Genomic DNA, 22421 nt, shown 5'->3' with positions numbered 1-22421 from the left:
ACAAAGAAATTTAGTGATGTTTTTAAAAAAATTCTGCTTAGGTTTTATTATCAGGCAGTTTATTGCTGTCTTTAGGAAATGATTGTTTTTGTCCTTTCCAGAATATGTTAATTGTCATTTCTCTTGTTGCTTGTGCATTTTCTTCTAGCAGTCTTACCTTTCAGATTTCTTGCTATATGTTTAGTGGTTTGCAGAAATAAGATGATGTAGCCTCTTAGTTTCTAAATTCAGCCAATAGCCAAATTTAAATTGGAGTTCTAAGATGTTTTCTGGTGAGTGAAAGTGGCATATCTTAGTACAAAGATATGCCTTTAATATTGTTTCCTCATATTCCTTTTGAATAGTCATTGTTTCTAGACTTTATCCTGGTTATTTAGAATTGTCAAGTAAATGATTTTGGTTACACACACACACACACACACACACACACATACACACACACATCTTTACTGTGAAATAAGGTACATATCTTAGTGTTTTTATGTCAGAGGCTATTTATGAAATATCACTACCAATTAGATTTAAAAGGCTTGTTAACCTTTACTTATTTTTAATCCTATAAATTATTATCCTGAACCAGAATGTTATTAAATTCTCACTTGGTTATGATTCTGACTGTTGTTTTAGGAATGCTGTTTCTATTGAGCAGATGTTTGACATCAAATTTAATCTTTTTTCTCTCTTCTAGGTAAAAGATAGAGTATATCAAGGTAAATTTTTAGGTTTCTTAAACTTGTAATAACCCTTTGTATTGGTGTTTGATGTGTGTTTTATGTATGTTAGAAGTAGATAGAGTGACTTTTAATGTTTATTATCTTTTTTACCTCCTGAAAATTTTACTATTCCTGGGTTGCTAGCATGGATAATAGAGTAGATGATGATGGTTCCAACTCTGAGATAGGAGATAAAGAGGAGGAACAAATTGTGGATAGGGAGATGATGATAAGTTTTAATTTGGGGCAGATTAACTTTGAATATTGATGTAATGCAGATGTATTACATTTGAAGAGTATTTCTATGCTAATGATTTAATCATGCATTAAGTAATTGAGTAGATAATTTAAAGAATGGTAATGTGCATCAGTATGCTTTCATTTCTGTTTTTCTTTGCAAAGAATTAAATGATTCCATTTTCTGAAAAGAAAGTGTTTTGAGAAGGGAGGAATATCAAGCTACAACACTTTACTGTATTTCCCATCTGTGAAATAATCTTAAATTGAAATATCATTTTGGATGGGAGGGGTACCTGGGATTGAACTCTGGGGCACTCTACTGAGCCACATCCCCAACCCCCTATATTTAGAGACCAAGTCTCACTTAGTTGCTTAGTGTCTCGCTCTTGCTGAGGCTGGCTTTGAACTTGGGATCCTTCTAGCTTAGCCCCCTGAGCCACTGGGATTACAGGTGTGCACCACTGCGCCCAGCAAAATATCATTGTTCTTATATTTTTCTTAAATTTTAATAATTTTTATACTCTTATTGCTAATAAGCATAGATTGCTTTTTAAAAGCATAATAGTTATGCTAAGAAGTATTTCCTCATAGTACCATATAACATGTCTTTGCTTTTAGTAGATTGAATAGTTGAATTTCATTTAGTGATTGTAATAATCTTGTGTATTTCCCCCTTTTAGTCAATGAACAGCAAATTTCCCAAAAGGTGAACAATTTCACAAAAGAAAATGAACTGAAGCAGAAATTGTCAAATTATGAACAGAAGGTATAATTATTATTTTTTTTGTTTCTTTCTCCCTTGGTTCTAGCTTAAATCATTTCTACCTGTTTTAATTTAAAAATCGTATTTTAAAATTTTTGTTTCATTATTTCCTACAAATCATCCAAATTCTAAGCAGTCATATGTATTAAGTACTGCTTTCTTCTGGAAAAGGGTCACTTGTCTGGAACTTGTATAGTAGCACTATAATTTGTTTGTCTTAATTCTGAATGCTTTATTTACATAGATGAAGGAAGAGGTCAAAGAAATCATGAAGCAAAATATGATTCTTTCTGATGAAGCAACTAAATATAAGGTAAAAATCCCTTCTTTGGGGGGAATTACATTCTAAACTCAAAAGTAAATGTAATGAGTGAGTAATCTTGACACCTTTTTTTCCCAGGATAAAATGAAGCTTCTTGAAAAAGATAAAGAACTTCTGGATGAGAGAGCTAAAAGTCTTCATGTTATGTTAGAATCTGAGAGAGAACAGAAAGCTAAGAATCAGGACTTGGTAAGAGTTTTGCTGCTAAGTGTTACTGTAATTTGGCTTTTGAAATATTTTGTAAAATTGGTTAAGTTGAACTTAGTCCAGCTGTTAACTAAAGTAAGATTAGGAGTCAAGGAAGTTGAACCCACTTCTGCCCATTTTGTGGAACTTTTAAGTACTGATACAACAAATTATTTTTATGGGCCTAGGAAATATTTTTATTCTCAACCTTGGATAATTTTCATATTGCTTTGATCTGCCCTTGGAAACATGCAGAACAACTAAAAAACTATTGTCCAGTTGAACAGTATTTGTTTACTTTTTACTTGAAAGAGTAATGAATTAATCAATTTTCTCTACTTAAAAAAATTTTACTTACATATTTCATTTTCAATTTCTATAAGTTTCTGTAATTACATAAAAGTTGAAAAAGATAGTAGAGAGTGTGTTCTGAAATATCCTACCCCCAAGTAAGCTTGATCACCTAGCTGAGGTAGTATTTATCAGATTTCTCCACTGTAAAAATTCTTTCCAATCCTTTTCATATTGTATTCTTTGGAAGTTACCATGCACAGCCCACAGTTAAAGTATGAAGAGTTACAAGCTCAGGATGCAGCTCATGGTAGAGCACTTGCCTAGCATGCATGAGGCCCAGGATTCAGTCCCAGGCATTGCAAACAAAGATTGCAGAGTTATGTCCACTTCCTTAAGGAGCGAGTATCTTTATAAATTTTTTGGAATTCTTCTGTATGTGAGATTAGTCTATTCTCCCTTAAATTTTATCATTTTTTACTTCAGATAAGAAAATTTTAAAAATGATCTTGGGAAATTTTTTTCTCTATCACTAGAAAAAAAATTTACTAATTTGAACTGGTTTACTTGAAACAGTAATTAATTAGTTAATTTTCTATGCTTTAAAACATTTTATTTACTTATTGCATTATGTTTTTCTATACTTTGACCTTTTTTTCTGGTTATCTCATAAACCGTAAGGTTGTGGATGCCATGAAATATTTATGACTTCATTTTCCCTCATCTCTTTCAGTTCTTGATTTTTTGCTTAGTCCAAAGCTGGATCCCCTGCATTTACCTGAAATGTAATGGGATGGCTTGACAAATATTTTGTTGTGTTTATCTTTTTTAGAATATATATATATATATATATATATATATATATATATCAGTATTTCTACTGAAATCCTAATGCATATTTTGTGTTCTGTTTTCACCTGGCAGATAATGGAAAATAAGAAATTGATAGAGAAGCTTAAAGAGGTCATTTCAGTGAATACTTCTGAACTTTCAGAGGTAAAGCTGCCAACTCTTGCTAACGGATATTAATACTACATCTTAGTTTTTTTGCGGACCAAAAATTTGAGGTGTGCTAAAATGTGCAAAAAATGAGAACTATATGATGTCTGGTTTGGGAAAGTATAACTTTGTTTTTTCTTTGGAATTAATTCACTAACTGTAGTGTTTTGCATTAGCTTCAAATTATCCTTAATGAAACTAAGCTTCGTGAAGAGAAGGTGAAGTTGGAATGCTGTCGGCTTCAGAAAGAAAATACCATGCTTAAGAAGAAGAAAGAGCAGGTAAAGAAAATTTGATGTCATACATAATGTAAACTAGAGAAGTGAATATCATTATCTTGTATCTTTCTTGGATCTGTTTCTGAGGTAAGGAATATTCATGTAGGACCTTTACTAGATATGCAAAGTTTAAACAGTGCTCCCCAAATTGAGTGCATATATTTGTTCTCCATCTGTTTTGGATTTTTGGATTATTGCTTTTCTTATCAAATATCAATCAGTTATTAACTTGCATAGCCTCAAAGAAACTTTTTAAACCAGAAAATAAAGTATTTTATGATCCTCTTTTGAGTAGTTACTGATTCACCGGCCAAGAGAAGATTACATGATAAGGAGTCTAAATTTAGGAGACAGTCATATGTGCCCAGCCATTCCTGCTGGAGGTAAATTATTTGAATTGGCAGAAATTTTCTGGGGAATGCAATAAACAGGGTCAACTTCCTGATAGCTCTGATGTTCTTACTGCAGCTATGAGAGTTGGGGCCACTCTGCCCTCTTCCTTAACCAAGGTCTCAACCCCCTCGATTGAGGCAGGCCACCGAGGAGTATGGCTCTCTATTTCTTTGTCTAAGTCTTGTAGTCCTGATGTATCCAGTGCAGAAACCTCTCCCTAACCCATAGGAATTCATATGTTTTGACTTTTCAGTTGCAGCAGGAAGTCAAAGACTGGAGTACATCACATGCTGAGCTCAGTGAACAAATCAAATCATTTGAGAAGTCCCAGAAAGATTTACAAGTAGCTCTTAGTCACAAAGAAGATACTATTAATGTAAGTTTATACTCCAAATACATGTTTCATCTCATGAATTCTCCTGAAATCTTCTGAATTAAAATCGAGAGTCTTCCAACCTTTTGCTTCTTTTCTAGGCTTTGACTAATTGTATCACACAGTTGAATTGGTTACAATGTGAATCTGAATCTGAGGATCAAAATAGAGAAGAGGAGTCAGATGAATTAACCAATGGAGAGGTAGCAGGTAAGATCAGTCTCAGGGAGGTTGAATCCTTTTTTGCTTTCCTGTCTTTAATTAAGTATACAGATGCCACTTTTCAGCTGGCTGAATTTCTTCTTAAGCTTCAGGGTTGTAGACACATATCATTGGATCTATAGATATGTCTGTTGCATTGGCAGAGGTGGGTTGCTGGGGTATAATGTAGCAATAGGCATGTGAAGAACACTGACTTTTTCTATCCCATTGAAAACTAGTAAGTACACTGCAGCTACAATAGTCACATCCTATACCTCTAAGTATTGAACATTGTACAGTAAGAGAAATTTATTTCTTTATTCAGATGATACTTGATTTTGATACTCATCATCTCTATGGCTCTGTGGTTTTAAGGTCCACAGTCAGTCTTAAGAGTCCGGAGGTAGTTGGAACCATAAACTAAGGCTGTGAGAACAGAGGCTAGAGACTATCAGAAAGCTAGAGAGGGAGTGTAACAGTGTTTACTGATGAGGAAAATATTTCCAGATGTTTTCTCCCAAGTTGGATATTGCTTACATAGCAAGTATTTCAAACCACACCTGGTAGTAGATTCAGGGAGAAAATAGAGGATTGAATCTTTCTAAATAAGACACTTACTTGCCCAGGTGAAGATAGATCTGAGAGAGAAGAAAAGCTTTTATCTTACAAGAATAACATAGATGACATTTCAGTTGTGCAAACTAGAAATTCACCTTTTTTTTTGTTTGTTTTTAAGACAGACACAGTACTTTTATTTATTTTTATGCTGAGGATCAAACTCAGTGCCTCACACATGCTAGGTGAGCACTCTACCACTGAGCCACAACCCCAGCCTGAAATTCACCTCTCTCTCTCTCTCTTTTTTTTTTAAATCTAAGCTTGCAATTCTCTTAAAAGTCATTAGTCTAATCAGTTTAGTTATTTAATTGATTTTTTTGTTTTGTTTGAACACAATCATTATTTAGTTTGGGGAAGTGAGGAGAATATAGAGTTAAAAGTAAGGAAAGAAAAAGCTAAATTCTTTTGTTTTTTAGGTGATCCGAATAAGAAGATCAAAGATCAAATTAAGCAGATGATGGATGTCTCTCGGGTATAGTTCTTTGTAAGAGTCCCATAGTGCCTGTGAATTCTTCCTGTGCCTCACTTTTAAGAATACCTCTCTTTTCTGCAATTTTTAGACACAAACTACATCAGTAGTTGAAGAGGATCTAAAACTTTTAAAACTTAAGCTAAGAGCCTCGATGTCCACAAACTGTAATCTAGAAGGTGGGTTCTTCTTGAGAAGAAATTGCCATGTTGGAAAGACTTAAAATTTTATTGGAAAGATAAAGAATGGCTTCTTGCTTTCATGCTTCTTACTTTTCTTGGCACTACTCCCTCAAACAAGTTCTTAAGTCCTTGTACACATATAGAGATAAGCTTTTTTATCCTTTACAGACCAAATAAAGAAATTAGAAAGTAACTGCAGTTCACTACAGTCTTCTAAAGTTGTACTGGAAGAGGAATGTAAAACTCTAAGGCAGAAAGTGGAGATTTTAAATGAACTCCACCAGCAAAATGAGATGGCACTACAAAAGTAAGATTTTCATTGTTTGTTATTGTTATCACTGTGTGAACTAATAGATAATTTTATCTTTTCTTAAGATTATTTACAATTTCTTCTAGTTTGTAATAAGTAGAGATTTGTCTTTTTTCCTTTGTGTTTTGTTTCCTATAAGTTGCATTTTTCTTTCCATCATCAGTCTTAAGAGTCCTGAGGTAGTTGGAACCATAAACTAAGGCTGTGAGGACATCGTAATCAATTGTCAAATTCATATGAAGGCAGGAAGTGGTAAACTGGTATTAACAGTCACTGATGTGGAAACACCTCTCAAAGATCTAGACCCTTTCTATGATCCCACTATTTATTTTAATTACCTTTCATTGTGATCAGTTATGTAATTCTAATGTTTTGAACTTGTATCTCTAACTCTGGACCTTTAAAAATACTGAGTGATTTGGAATGACATGTTTTAGTAGAATAAAAACTTCAAAAAGGAATAATATTTACTTATTGATGGTACAAGTTTTGGACTTGAATATCTCAGATGTTCACACTAAAAATTGAACTCTGGCAAGGACCTTAGGAGTTATGATTACAGAAGTACTTGTTTGTAGTATATATTTATATATTAATCTTCTCAGTGTGGGGCTAGTTATTTTTTGAAAGTTCATTTGAAGTTTTTAATCCACAAAAATACTTGAATTCTCTAAAAATAGTTTTTTTGTGTCAGATTTTATTTGCACCTGATTTTACTCTTCGGCATATATATATATATATATATATATATATATATATATATATATATATATATATATATATTTTCTTGTAAAGCAAAGACAGACCTTCTTACAGACCTAACTATTTTTAGGTATTTTGACTTCTGTTGCCTAATTAATGCATTAAATATTGAAACCTTTCCATTAACTTTTCTAAAATTCTGTGATCTCCAAGCGACATTTTTAGAATCTCAAATATTTGTTCAGGCCAGTTCTAAATGCCTGGCCTGTTTCAAAGAAACATTTCTCATTTTATCACTTTTTTTTTAAAGAACACTTGTTTTCTGTGTCCCTACTAGTAATATGAATGACCTAAATGGCAATTAATTTTCTTTGTAATGCAATTAAATTGTAGCACTATTTTCCTCAACTCCTCCGAAATTCATTGTCATCATCTGTGGTTTGTACTCTTTTTAAAAACTCATCCCCGGGTACTATGTTAGTTCATGCCTGTGTCATCTTTTCTGTTCCTAACCTAGATCATCTGTCTTCATTCTCCATTTTTTATATTTTTTATATAACTTATTTCAAATTCTTAGTAGTTTTCTCTATAGCCGCTTGAGTGGACTTTCTAAAATGTAAGTCTGTCCATGTCAATATGTGCCTGTGGTTTATGAAGAATTTGCTTTCTATTTGATGACCTGTTCTTTTTTTCTTCCTTGTATCTTTTTAATAGTTTAAATATTTTTAATTATTTTCCTCATCCCCTCTGTATAAGCTTGATGTAATCATAAATTATAATGGAATTATAATTATATAATTATAATTTTATTCATCTTCTCATAATTTAAAGGCCATGGTATATATTCTGGATTTTTTTTTTTAATTTTTTATTGTTGGCTGTTCAAAACATTACATAGTTCTTGATATATCATATTTCACAATTTGATTCAAGTGGGTTATGAGCTCCCATTTTTACCCCATATACAGATTGCAGAATCACATCAGTTACACATCCATTGATTTACATATTGCCATACTAGTGTCTGTTGTATTCTGCTGCCTTTCCTATCCTCTACTATCACCCCTCCCCTCCCCTCCCCTCCCCTCTTCTCTCTCTGCCCCCTCTACTGACATTCGTTTGTCCCCCTTGTATTATTATTCCCCTTCCCCTCACTTCCTCTTGTATGTACTTTTGTATAACTCTGAGGGTCTCCTTCCGTTTCCATGCTTTTTCCCTTCTCTCTCCCTTTCCCTCCCACCTCTCATCCCTGTTTAATGTTAATCTTCTTCTCATGCTCTTCGACCCTACTCTGTTCTTAGTTACTCTCCTTATATCAAAGAAGACATTTGGCATTTGTTTTTTAGGGATTGGCTAGCTTCACTTAGCATAATCTGCTCTAATGCCATCCATTTCCCTGTAAATTCTATGATTTTGTCATTTTTTAATGCAGAGTAATACTCCATTGTGTATAAATGCCACATTTTTTTTTATCCATTCATCCATTGAAGGGCATCTAGGTTGGTTCCACAGTCTAGCTATTGTGAATTGTGCTGCTATGAACATCGATGTAGCAGTGTCCCTGTAGCATGCTCTTTTTAGGTCTTTAGGGAATAGACCGAGAAGGGGAATAGCTGGGTCAAATGGTGGCTCCATTCCCAGCTTTCCAAGAAATCTCCATACTGCTTTCCAAATTGGCTGCACCAATTTGCAGTCCCACCAGCAATGTACAAGTGTACCCTTTTCCCCACATCCTCGCCAGCACTTGTTGTTGTTTGACTTCATAATGGCTGCCAATCTAACTGGAGTGAGATGGTATCTTAGGGTGGTTTTGATTTGCATTTCTCTGACTGCTAGAGATGGTGAGCATTTTTTCATGTACTTGTTGATTGATTGTATGTCCTCCTCTGAGAAGTGTCTGTTCAGGTCCTTGGCCCATTTGTTGATTGGGTTGTTTGTTCTCTTATTGTCTAATTTTTTGAGTTCTTTGTATACTCTGGATATTAGGGCTCTATCTGAAGTGTGAGGAGTAAAGATTTGTTCCCAGGATGTAGGCTCTCTATTTACCTCTCTTATTGTATCTTTTGCTGAGAAAAAACTTTTTAGTTTGAGTAAGTCCCATTTGTTGATTCTAGTTATTAACTTTTGTGCTATGGGTGTCCTATTGAGGAATTTGGAGCCCGACCCCACCGTATGTAGTTCGTAGCCAACTTTTTCTTCTATCAGACGGCGTGTCTCTGATTTGATATCAAGCTCCTTGATCCATTTTGAATTAACTTTTGTGCATGGCGAGAGAAAGGGATTCAGTTTCATTTTGTTGCATATGGATTTCCAGTTTTCCCAGCACCATTTGTTGAAGATGCTATCCTTCCTCCATTGCATGCTTTTAGACCCTTTATCAAATATAAGATAGTTGTAGTTTTGTGGATTGGTTTCTGTGTCCTCTATTCTGTACCATTGGTCCACCCGCCTGTTTTGGTACCAGTACCATGCTGTTTTTGTTACTATTGCTCTGTAATATAGTTTGAAGTCTGGTATCGCTATACCGCCTGATTCACATTTCCTGCTTAGCATTGTTTTTGCTATTCTGGGTCTTTTATTTTTCCATATGAATTTCATGATTGCTTTCTCTATTTCTACAAGAAATGCCGTTGGGATTTTGATTGGCATTGCATTAAACCTATAGAGAACTTTTGGTAATATCGCCATTTTGATGATGTTAGTTCTGCCTATCCATGAACAGGGTATATTTTTCCATCTTCTAAGATCTTCTTCTATTTCTCTCTTTAGGGTTCTGTAGTTTTCATTGTTTTAGTCTTTCACCTCTTTTGTTAGGTTGATTCCCAAGTATTTTATTTTTTTTTTTGAGGATATTGTGAATGGAGTGGTTGTCCTCATTTCCATTTCAGAGGATTTGTCGCTGATATACAGGAATGCCTTTGATTTATGCGTGTTGATTTTATATCCTGCCACTTTGCTGAATTCATTTATTAGCTCTAATAGTTTCTTTGTAGAGCCTTTTGGGTCTGCTAGGTATAGAATCATATCATCTGCAAATAGTGATAATTTAAGTTCTTCTTTTCCTATTTTGATGCCTTTAATTTCTTTCGTCTGTCTAATTGCTCTGGCCAGTGTTTCGAGAACTATGTTGAACAGAAGTGGTGAGAGAGGGCACCCCTGTCTTGTTCCAGATTTTAGAGGGAATGCCTTCGATTTTTCTCCATTCAGAATGATGCTAGCCTGAGGCTTAGCATAGATTGCTTTTACAATATTGAGGTATGTTCCTGTTATCCCTAGTTTTTCTAGAGTTTTGAACATAAAGGGATGCTGTACTTTGTCGAATGCTTTTTCCGCATCTATCGAGATGATCATATGGTTCTTATTTTTAAGTCTATTGATGTGGTGAATAACATTTATTGATTTCCGTATATTGAACCAGCCTTGCATCCCAGGGATGAATCCTACTTGATCATGGTGCACAATTTTTTTGATATGTTTTTGTATCCGATTCGCCAGAATTTTATTGAGGATTTTTGCATCTAGGTTCATTAGAGATATTGGTCTGTAGTTTTCTTTCTTTGAAGTGTCTTTGTCTGGTTTAGGTATCAGGGTGATGTTGGCCTCGTAGAATGAATTTGGAAGTTCTCCCTCTTTTTCTATTTCCCGAAGTAGCTTGAAAAGTATTGGTATTAGTTCCTCTTTAAAGGTTTTGTAAAACTCTGCTGTATACCCATCCGGTCCTGGGCTTTTCTTAGTTGGTAGTCTTTTGATGGTTTCTTCTATTTCCTCAATTGATATTGGTCTGTTTAGGTGGTCTATATCCTCCTGACTCAATCTGGGCAGATCATATGACTTAAGAAATTTATCTATGCCTTCACTATCTTCTAATTTATTGGAGTATAAGGATTCAAAATAATTTTTGATTATCTTCTGTATTTCTGAAGTGTCTGTTGTGATATTGCCTCTTTCATCCCGTATGTTAGTGATTTGAGTTCTCTCTCTTCTTCTCTTCGCTAGCATGGCTAAGGGTCTGTCGATTTTGTTTATTTTTTCAAAGAACCAACTTTTAGTTTTGTCAATTTTTTCAATTGTTTCTTTTGTTTCGATTTCATTAATTTCAGCTCTGATTTTAATTATTTCTTGCCTTCTACTTCTTTTGCTGTTGTTTTGCTCTTCTTTTTCTAGGATTTTGAGATGAAGTATGAGATCATTTATTTGTTGGTTTTTTCTTTTTTTAAGGAATGAACTCCAAGCAATGAATTTTCCTCTTAGAACTGCTTTCAATGTGTCCCATAGATTCCGATATGTTGTGTCTGTGTTTTCATTAATCTCTAAGAATTTTTTAATTTCCTCCTTGATGTCTTCTATAACCCATTGATCATTCAGTAACCTATTGTTCATTCTCCAAGTGATGTATTCTTTTTCCTTCCTTCTTTTATCGTTGATTTTCAGTTCCATTCCATTATGATCAGATAGGATGCATGGTATTATCTCTACTCCTTTGTATTGTCTAAGAGTTTCCCTGTGACATAATATATGATCTATTTTTGAGAAGGATCCATGTGCTGCTGAGAAAAAAGTGTAACTGCTTGATGTTGGGTGGTATATTCTCTATATGTCAGTTAAGTCTAGGTTATTAATTGTGTTATTGAGTTCTATAGTTTCCTTATTCAACTTTTGTTTGGAAGATCTGTCCAGTGGTGATAGAGGTGTGTTGAAGTCTCCCATGATTATTGTATGGTGGTCTATTAGACTCTTGAACTTGAGAAGAGTTTGTTTGATGAACATAGCTGCACCATTGTTTGGGGCATATATATTTATGATTGTTATGTCTTGTTGGTGTATGGTTCCCTTGAGCAGTATGTAGTGTCCCTCTTTATCCCTTTTGATTAACTTTGGCTTAAAATCTATTTTATTTGATATGAGTATGGATACTCCTGCTTGTTTCCGAAGTCCATATGAGTGATATGATTTTTCCCAACCTTTCACCTTCAGCCTATGTATGTCTTTTCCTATCAAATGCGTCTCCTGTAGGCAGCATATTGTTGGGTCTTGTTTTGTGATCCATTCTACTAGCCTGTGTCTCTTGATTGGTGAGTTTAAGCCATTAACATTTAGGGTTATTATTGAGATATGGGTTGTTCTTCCAGCCATATATGTTTATTTATGTTACTAAACATGGTTTGTTTTCCACTTTGATTATTTTCCCCCCTTTAGTGTCCTACCTCCCACTGTTGGTTTTCATTGTTATTTTCCATTTCCTCTTCCTGTAATGTTTTGCCAAGGATGTTTTGAAGAGATGGTTTTCTAGCTGCAAATTCTTTTAACTTTTGTTTATCGTGGAAGGTTTTAATTTCATCTTCCATCCTGAAGCTTAATTTCGCTGGAAACACAATTCTTGGTTGGAACCCATTTTCTTTCAGTGTTTGAAATATGTTATTCCAGGATCTTCTAGCTTTCAGAGTCTGTGTTGAAAGATCAGCTGTTATCCTGATTGGCTTACCCCTAAATGTGATCTGCTTCCTTTCTCTTGTAGCTTTTAAAATTCTCTCCTTATTCTGTATGTTGGGCATCTTCATTATAATGTGTCTAGGTGTGGGTCTCTTATGATTTTGCACATTCGGCGTCCTGTAGGCTTCTAGGATTTGGGGTTCTGTCTCATTCTTCAAGTCTGGGAAGTTTTCTCGAATTATTTCATTGAATAGATTGCTCATTCCTTTGGTTTGAAACTCTGTTCCTTCCTGTATCCCAATGACTCTTAAATTTGGTCTCTTGATGTTATCCCATATTTCTTGGATGTTCTGCTCATGGTTTCTTAACAGTCTTGCTGAGGTGTCTATGTTCTTTTCAAGTTGAAATACTTTATCTTCATTGTCTGATGTTCTGTCTTCTAAGTGTTCTACTCTGCTGGTAGTATTCTCAATTGAGTTTTTAAGTTGGCTTATTGCTTCCTGCATTTCTAGGATTTCTGTTTGTTTGTTTTTTATAACCTCTATTTCCCTGTATAGTTGATCTTTTGCTTCTTGGATTTGTTTATGTAATTCATTGTTGAAGTGATCTTTCATTGTCTGATTTTGCTGTCTGATGTCTTCCTTGAGACTCCAGATCATCTGAAGCATGTATATCCTGAATTCTTTATCTGACATTCCATCAGCTGCAGCTATTACCTCTTCTAACGTTGAGTTGACCTGCAATGCTTGTGGTCCTTTCTTTCCTTGTCTCTTCATACTGTTCGCGTTCCTTTCTTCTTGGTGAAACTGTTGTGCTATTGAATTTTCCCCCTATATATTTATATTGGCCTTGTATAGTTGCAAAGTCTCCCTCGCAGGCGCGGGCGGCGGCTCTGCCCCTCCTCCAATTGGGGCAATGTGCCTACCACGCCGGCAGGCCGCTGGTCCTGCTCTGCCAGTCGGTAGCAGGTCCACCGACCTTGCAGGCGCGGGCGGCGGCTCTGTCCCTCTGTGGGCCGCTAGGCTTGTTCTGTCGGTGGTCGCAGTTCTGCCTACTTTGCAGGCGCAGGCAGCGGCACTGCCCCTCTGCAGGCCTCTGGGGCTGTAGTGCCAGTGGGTCGCAGGTCCGCCTACTTTGCAGGCGTGGGGGGGGGGCGGCTCTACCCTTCCTCAGGCCACTGGGCCTGTTCTGTCTCTCGGTTGCAGGTCTGACCTGTTCTGATGGTGGTCTCAGTTCCGACTACCTTGCAGGCGCGGGGGGGAGTGGGCGGCTCTGCCTCTCAGCAGGCCGCTGCTCCTCTTCTGCCGGTGGGTCGCAGGCCCGCCTACCTTGCAGGAGTGATTGGAAGCTCTGTCCCGCCGCGGGCCACTGGGCCTTTTCTGTCGGTGGTCACCCTTCCCCTACCTGGCAGGCGAGGGGGGTGGGGGGCGGCTCTGCCCCTCAGCAGGCCGCTGGGCCTGCTCTGTGTTTGGTCCCAGTTCCCTCTCTATATTCTGGATTTAATAAAAACCTGACATAGATTAATAGGTTTGTTATTTTTTTTTTTTATGGGCTTTAAGTAGCTCCTGAATCAGATAACTGTTGTGGCATTGTATGTTAGTACTTCATACACTGTGAACTCCACAAGACATTCATTCAATTTATACACATATTTAAAGTTTCTGTAGTTCTGCATTCTACACTGTTTGTTTCTTATTTGAAATTATTTTCATTCTATTTGAACATTGTCCTTTAATGATAGATTTGATTAGTGTATCAAAGTAGTACAAGGATAAACAGAGAATAGTATTTTATCCACTAAATATTGCTACCTTTATAATCTGTATTAGGTTGACATGAACTTCATGATTAGAGTTAAAACCAGTTTCCATTTTTAAAGGATCTTTCTTTTGGCTACTGAATTTTGACTGTTACTTAGTTTTAGCAATTTAAAAATATCCAATTAATTACCATCTGTTTTAAATTTTTTCTTTAAGGAGTCCATTATCATTGTTGTTTGGTCTTATCCCTCCCCTAGTTCCTGTAGTCATTTCTCTGTTTTTTTAACTGTTGTATTGGGAAGTGCCTAGGTGTAGTTTTCCCCACCCCACCCACTTTTTCCTCTTGCAGTTATGTTGCTTGGGACCATTAAACATTTCTTGAATTTTCAAGTCTTTTTCTAAATGTTGATTTTACCTCATTCTCTCTTCTGATTATAATAATGCATATTAGAATTTGATTTCCCCTGCCTCCTACATTCTGGATTTACTTCTTCTGGATATTTTCTTCTGACCTGTCTTAAAAGCGCTAGGATTTATTTTACTTCCCAAATCTGCTGCTAAAATCATTCATTGAGTTTAGGATTTTAAAAAATTCAGGGTTTAAAATATTATTTTAGTTGTAGATGGACACAGTATTTTATTTTAATAGGATTTTTTTTTAAGAGAGAGAGAATTTTAATATTTATTTTTTAGTTTTTGGCGGACACAACATCTTTGTATGTGGTGCCGAGGATTGAACCTGGGCCGCATGCATGCCAGGCGAGCGCGCTACCGCTTGAGCCACATCCCCAGCCCGACACAATATTTTATTTATTTTATGTGGTGTTGAGGACTGATCCCAGTGCCCCACACATGTGGGGCACGTGCTTCACCCCTGAGCCACAACCCCAGTCCTATTTCAGTACTACAGCTCAAACCCAGGACCTTGAGCCATGTGCTCTACTATTGAGCTACCTCCCCAGACTCCTTGCTCTTTCGCATAAGGGACTAGGGTCTTACTGCTTTCCAAGCTATCTTTAATCTCATCATTCTGCCTCTGCCTCCTGAGTATCTTCCACTGTAGGTAGGTCACCACATCCAACTATTTCTTGGTTTTATAGTTTCTAATCCTTTGACAAAATTCATAATCTTTTTTTTCCTCTTTTGTGGTGCTGGGGTTTGAACCCAGAGCCTTGTGCATGCGAGGCAGCACTGTACCAACTAAACTATATTCCCAGACTGAAATTCATAATCTTGACTTTACTTTTTTGACTATATAAAAAGCACAGTGATTTTAAAACATGTGCGGATAACCCCATTAGGTGGTTTCCTTTTCTGTGGGATTTTTTCTCACAGAATTTTGTCTTATGGAGTGCCTGGTCAGTTTTGATTGGCCAACATTGTTGTGATAATTATAGATGAAATTTGAGGACTAAGATGAAGTTATCTTCTTATAGAAAAGTGTTGAGGTTACTTGAGTAAGATTGTTACTTTAAACTTAGTCAGCAATTAAGATAATTCAAAAATGACTTGTCTTTTCAATGTTTCATTATTGTTCCTTTTGGATTTTTTGCCTGTTCATCACTTAAGTGTGCAGTACTTTCTAATCTAAACTCAAAGGCTAGGGCTTTTATTAAGGGTCCCTTTATTTGTAGCCCCAAACACTTTTTTTTTCCTCTAAGCCCAGGAATTTGATGAAGGCTTAGTTTAGACTCATTATATCTTTGTGTTATCTTCAATATGTGGGTGAACCTAGGAGAAAAGTACCTTAAAGTGCCAGCCTTACTTGTAATTCTGAGATTCCTTTTTCTAATGGATCTTGGCCACATACATATATCTTCACTGCCTTTTTAGCTTGGATCCCTTCAAACACAATTTTATATTCTTATAAAGATGTTTTGATTGTTCTTAGTGCTCTCAGACTAACTCTTTGATAATTGGAAACAAAATTCTCTCTGTCCTTCAAGATTCAGTTTTCTCCATATTCCTTCTTAAGCCAGTGGGGAAAATTATTATATTCCTTTAGGCATCATTTATACCTGAAACAGTGAGCTCTTTTATTCTTTAGCATCTTACAAGGTAACTAGTATATTATAGCCACTCATAAAATACTTGCTGAAGAATTAAATGAGAAGCTATATAAGAATATATAATCCCCTTTTTCTATTTGGTATCAATAATCCTTTTTTACTATAGTTCTTCTGATTTATGGAAAATTAAGTTTCAAGTTAATTATCTTTTGAATTGGAACTATGGCTAAAGTAGTACAAGGATAGCAGAAAATAGTATTTTTTAAATCATTAAATGTGGCTACCTTTGTCTCAGTAGATGAACATCTTGAGTTTCATGATCAGAGTTAAAACTTGTCAGTAGATAATACTCTGATCGTGGGTCAGTTTGGCTTCTTTTTCTGGTTGACAGACATTATCAAAACTCAGATTTGTCTTTTTGCTTAATTACAATTCTTTTGAAATAGATATCTACAGTGTGAAAAATGTTCTGTGGTTAATTGCATAGCTAAAAGACATATTCTAGAAGATTTTTTCTTTGACTGACTATATCTTTATTCTGGTGCCAGTCTTGGATTGAGAAAAGAGTTCCTCCATGACAAAGATATACTTAGTGTCCTACCCATGGCAGAAACGAGAAAAGAATTATCCCCTGCTTTATCCTAATATGTTTAATTATGTTAGGTTGATCAGTCCTGATCTTCCACATTGAAGTAAAGTGAGTTTTTGTTATCTTACACACAGGAGACTTGCCCTTGGGGCACATGTTGTTTTCACATTTATTTTATTTACTGGTAAGTAGAGAATTAAGAGGAGAAGTTAGAAAATGTAAGTGATTTACCAGAGTTTGATTTATGAAATTGCAGGTTTGAATTCCTATTTTATGTGCCTAAGCATTTTATAGAATTGTGGGAAGTGATATTCACAAAGAGAAACTTTTGATTTGATAACTGGCTTTATTTTAGGAAACTGAGTCAAGAAGAATATGAGAGACTAGAAAAAGAGCAGCGGCTGTCAGCTGCAGATGAAAAGGTGGTTTCCCCTGTAGAGGAAGTTAAAAATTACAAATGAGTTCAGTTTCTAAAGGAGGGTGTCAATGTCTAATGAACTAGTGTTAGCTTTCTTTTTAATCTTTTTTTACATTATGTAGATAGAAGAAAATAGCATGGAAGTATAAATAACGAGAGAATATGAATACATTCAATTCACACAGGAGAAAAAATAAATTCCAACTTAACGAATGAAAAATGTTAACAAAAATTTACTTATACCCAATGGGCAAGACCATAGGGAACTTGGTCAATGCAAACAGTTCTGGGGGTTTTGTATGTTGTAGTAATTCTTTAAGAAATCAGTTTGCTGTGTGATGTATCAAGACCCACAAAAGTGTGGCATTTGATAGACCTTGGAAATCTTCTATGGATATAATTTGAAAAAAAGTTTTAAGGAGGAAGATATTTCTAGCTGAATTACTTGAGAACACACTGATGAACAGTTAAGGAAATTATAATTTATCAATTCAGAATCTCTAGCAATTAAATGATAAAGAAGTTATTAGTATTAGGTTTTTATTTCATTCATTTATTTATTTTTGGTGCTTTACTACTAAGCTACATCCTTAGACCTTTTTTTCACTTTGAGAAAGGGTCTCAGTTGCATAGGTTCCCACTTAATTGCTGAGACTGACCTCGAACTTGTGATCCTCCTGCCTCAGCTTCCCAATCATTGGGATTACTGGCATGTGGCATTGCACCTGGCCTGTAGTATTAGTTTTGATCACACTGGATTCATATAACTATAGAAATGTTTTTCTTATGTATGATAAAGTCTTTAAAAGTATAGCTGATGGAATAAAGGGAAAATGGTCAGAATGTTTCAAATTTTATTCAATTGTTGTAATTCTTAGGCGGAGAATTGAAGAGATGGAAGAAAAATTACAGAAAACTGAGCGCTCATTTAAAAACCAGGTAGTAATTAATACTGTCCTGTAGTTGCAGAATTCTTTGATATCTAATACAGACAATTATAGGCTATTATAATGAGTCCCTAAAAACATTTTTTTTAATGTGTTGTCTTTTTCAGATTGCTATGCAAGAGAAGAAAGTTCATGATAATTGGGTAAGATTTTTTCCCCCTTTTCTTTATTTTGTGCATAGCCTACCACAACTGAATTTGAATATTTTCTCTTTGATAGCTCAAAGCTCATTCTGCAGAAAGAGCTGTAGCTGAAGAGAAAAGGGAAGTTGCTAATTTGAGACAGAAGTATGTGATTTTGGTACCTTACTATATGTTTTATAGTGTTTTAAGATTATGCTAGATATTATCTATGATAGATTGCTGTTTCATAATTTAGCCCATTCTTTCTCAATATTCAAGACTATTGGAAATGGCCCAAAAGATGGCAATGCGGCAAGAAGAACCTGTGATTGTAAAACCAATGCCTGGAAGACCAAATTTACAAAATCCTCCTCGGAGAGGTAGGGGGCACTTTGTAAAAGGAGCTATTTTATTTCTTGGTGCAGAATTATGTAAATTACTTTTTATTTCTGTGTGTAATGGTTATGAAATAATCTGAATGATTTGCTAAAGCGGGAGGTGGGGGTTGGTGTCAGGGAGAAGGCTGCCTTAAAGTAGTAACACGGCATTGTTGTCTTTAGGTCCCCTGAGCCAGAATGGCTCTTTTGGTCCATCCCCCGTGAGTGGTGGAGAATGTTCCCCTCCACTGACAGCAGAGCCAGCTGGGAGACCTCCTTCTGCTATCCTTAATCGAAGAGATATGCCTATAAATGGATTTGGTGAGCATTCACATGTTGCTGTATAGTAAACTGCTTCAAGGTTTTGGTTTTTTTTCCCTTTTGAATATTCTAATGAAAACATAGAATTTGGGCCTGTACAATATATAGAAGATAATTTCTTACTTTATCTTAGTGAATGTTTTCTGTAAAATCTGTTCTAGAATAGAAAACATTTTTTTTTTTCCTGGAGGTCCCTGTATTGTTTTTTTTTTTTTTTTTTTTCTTTTAAATTTTACACTGTGAAGTGTAAACCTTTGTCTTTAAATTAAATCTCTATGATGTTCCTTTCCCAAATATTATAAAAGTAGCCTTAAACTTTATGTATCATACATATTTCCAATATGAAATACTGAGTCTTATTTCCAATTCTAAATAGGACTGTAGTCTTGGTAAGATTGGAATTCAGGTTATACAGATTAAAGAAAAGCCAGCCTACACATACTTCAAGTCTATAGCTTAAAGTTTAGGACTAGTACTTATTAATCTGCTGTTCTATCAACCCAAGGCAGTTCTTTATTTTATTTAAGTCTCTTCATAAATTGTGATTTACTATTGGGCAACCCATTTTTAAAAATATTTTTAATTGTAGATGGACTTGATATCTTTATTTTTTAAATGTGGTGCTGAGAATCAAACCCAGTGCCTCACACATGCTAGGCAAACACTCTACAACTGAGCTACGACCCCAACCCCTGGGCAACCCATTTTTAATGTTGCTTTCTAGTTATTGTTGAACCCTGACCTGTCCACCAGTGGTTGATTTCTTCTGAAAAATACATACAAGGGCTCTGATCTTTCTTTCCCAAGGGTCAATGGATGGACCTTTACCTCATACTCAATGGTCTTCTGAGGCATCTGGGAAACCCGTTGCCTCTGGTAAAGGGACCAAGTAATTTCAAAGAATCTGTAATTGTGGATGCAGGATTTTTATTCTTTTCATGTTAGAATAAGTCTGAATCCATTCTTTGATCTCTAACAGACCCAGGATGTGGTCCAGCTCACATGAACAGCAGCTCCAGAAGTTCTTCTCCAGCTAAGGTGACAGATGAGGGCAAGGTAAGTTCTGTAGTTACTGTGAATCATGTGGTCGTGCAGGAACATGTAGCTTTCCTACAGTACTTGCTCTTTGCTTTATCCTTCTTTGTGTTCTATTTGTACTATCCCATTTGTTTTTTAAAAAGCAAACTGTTCCCCAAGAACCTGAGACCCCCTCAGTTTCCACCAGTACTTCTTTGACTGAGCATCCAGTTGGAGTAAGTACTTAGAGGTTGAGAACTGAATTGGGTTTTATTCTGTGCATTTCTGGGAAGGATATTCAGAGCATGACACTGATCTTGTTTGCTTTAAAACTGCATGCAATATTGAGCTTACTTTTCTCCTTAACTTGGGAATGTTGCTTAAGTGTGTACAACTATAATGAACTACAGAATGTGAAAAGTTATCACTCTATATGGTGTTTTGTGTTGAATGTTCTAAGGCAAAGTAAATTCATTATAAAAATTATATAATTCATCATTTTTATTTTTGTTTGGAAGAATGCTATTTAAGAATTCCTCCATTGTGCAAACCCTATTTTGAGTGATTTGAATTAGATTGGTATCAGATTTTCTGAAAGTGACATACTGTTTCAGTGAAACAATGATAATCTGAAATGACCTCTTGAGCCAGTCCCAAGCAATGGTCTCATTTGTTCACATAAGTACATTCTCTTGTAACTGTGTTGCTATTATATCTGGTAGGTCTTCTGCAGCTCTATAATAAAATAAATTTTTAATTGTTCAGTTTCAAACCCACTACTCATAGGACATGATAAATCAATATCTCAAATGGTGTACAGTAAATGAAAGTAAATATTAAAGCCTTGTCTTCCTTGGAAATTTGTGTATATAGCACTGTGTTGGAAAATACTTCTCAAGTGCCAGTGTATATATATTCCAGGAATATACATCTCTGGAGAAATCTAAGGGCAGCTTAGATAAGATCCCAAACCCCTTTGTAGTAGAAGATTTAAAAGAGAGCAAAGACCCGTTGTTAGGAGTAGAGGTGGGAAAAGCATGGCTTGGAGGCAAACCTTGGGATTGAGTTCCTTTAATATGCAGTGTGGCCTTCAACAAATTACGATATTCCATTTGCTTTTGTTCCCTCTTACTTAAAACAAGACAGTCTACTTAAAGATCTCAGAGGTTGAATAATATATGAAAGACTTACTGACGATACTCTGAATAGTAGCTATTATTAGATGGGTAGAGAATGCATGTTTCATTTTATTCTGTTCATTCTTAATATGGAAGTAATGAGCTATTGTGATGAAAGGGAAGTGATGGGGAGGGGGGACTCCCTTTGATATAGATTGTAGTGAATACAGCATGACATACTGGTCAGAAATCACCTCTGTTAATAACCTCTGCCAGTCCTCTTGCCTTTCCATTTCCTGTGCAGATATAATCAGTAACAAACTGCTCCCTCTTGTGGCATCCTTCTAACTTCTGTAAGCTGTCAGTGGGAATACACAGGAGGGGTGGGGAGAGTTTTGTTGCACTGATGGTGTTCTCTGGACAGATGCTTGTTTTGGGTTTTAGCTTTTATCGGTGTTGGTACTTTGTCTTAATACATAGGAATTTTAAAACTTTTAACTGCTTTCAAATCTTAAATTGCAGGTTAATATGGCTATGAAAGGGCCCCCTCCTTTCTCAGGGGTACCCTTCATGGGCCCCCCGATGGGACCCCCTATGGGACGGCCTCCACCACCTCCCATTTGGTATGGACCGCCACTTCAGTTCCATGGGCCTTTTGGGCCTCGGCCAATTCCTCCACCATTTGGTATGATGATCTGAACAGTAGTGATTGACTTATAAATCACATTCATCTTTCATTTCTATTGCTTGCTAAAACAGTTGGTTGCTATCTCAGGTCTTAACAATGAAAGGATGAAGCTGAGTACATTTTAACTTTTCCTCCAGTTTTCTGGAACATATGGGACACTACATAATCTTATACTGAGATAGGCAATAGCTATCTCTCATAGATAAGGATAAGGGGCTATATACAGAAAAGCAAGAAATATTACTTCTGCAGATGTTTGTTGAAAATCTGTTGCTATGCACTGCAATGGATGGAAAGGTGGATGAGACACATGCCATAACTTAAAATTTTGTCACAGATATGAAAATCCTATAACATAAAGTTTGTAATCACCCATAATGGAAGCATAAGCAGTAGGTTATAGAATATAGAAAAGGAAAAGTCAAACCCTCCTTACCTTGAGAAAAGTCAGAGGGAAGTGTTAAAGAGGAGGATTTAACAGTGACCTAATAAATGTTGCTGATTTAATTAGGTGGCTGTGGAAGGCCTTTTCCAGGAGGGCATGCACCTTGATTCTGATGGCATGTGTAAAGTCCATGCTGAAAT

At 35.8% G+C, this 22421-nt stretch overlaps 1 protein-coding gene across 1 annotated transcript in view; it reads left to right on the top strand.

The window, feature by feature from the left end:
- Positions 1-22421, top strand: part of LOC139702478 (transport and Golgi organization protein 1 homolog) — a 66842-nt gene that overhangs the window by 42136 nt on the left and 2285 nt on the right. Inside the window, exons 7-20 of the mRNA XM_071603805.1 lie at positions 3440-3511; positions 3691-3795; positions 4439-4561; positions 4660-4768; positions 5794-5849; positions 5938-6025; positions 6197-6335; positions 18125-18185; positions 18301-18336; positions 18413-18480; positions 18595-18695; positions 18876-19013; positions 19993-20069; positions 21671-21833. Of these exons, the coding sequence (XP_071459906.1) occupies positions 3440-3511; positions 3691-3795; positions 4439-4561; positions 4660-4768; positions 5794-5849; positions 5938-6025; positions 6197-6335; positions 18125-18185; positions 18301-18336; positions 18413-18480; positions 18595-18695; positions 18876-19013; positions 19993-20069; positions 21671-21833 (1336 nt within the window). The remainder of the gene's footprint in view (positions 1-3439; positions 3512-3690; positions 3796-4438; positions 4562-4659; positions 4769-5793; positions 5850-5937; positions 6026-6196; positions 6336-18124; positions 18186-18300; positions 18337-18412; positions 18481-18594; positions 18696-18875; positions 19014-19992; positions 20070-21670; positions 21834-22421) is intronic.

The sequence above is a fragment of the Marmota flaviventris genome, chromosome 17 (assembly GCF_047511675.1).
Source record: "Marmota flaviventris isolate mMarFla1 chromosome 17, mMarFla1.hap1, whole genome shotgun sequence".
Lineage (NCBI taxonomy): Eukaryota > Metazoa > Chordata > Mammalia > Rodentia > Sciuridae > Marmota > Marmota flaviventris.
The sequence above is the reverse complement of the archived record's forward strand: the minus strand, read 5'-3'. Positions and strand labels throughout refer to the sequence as shown.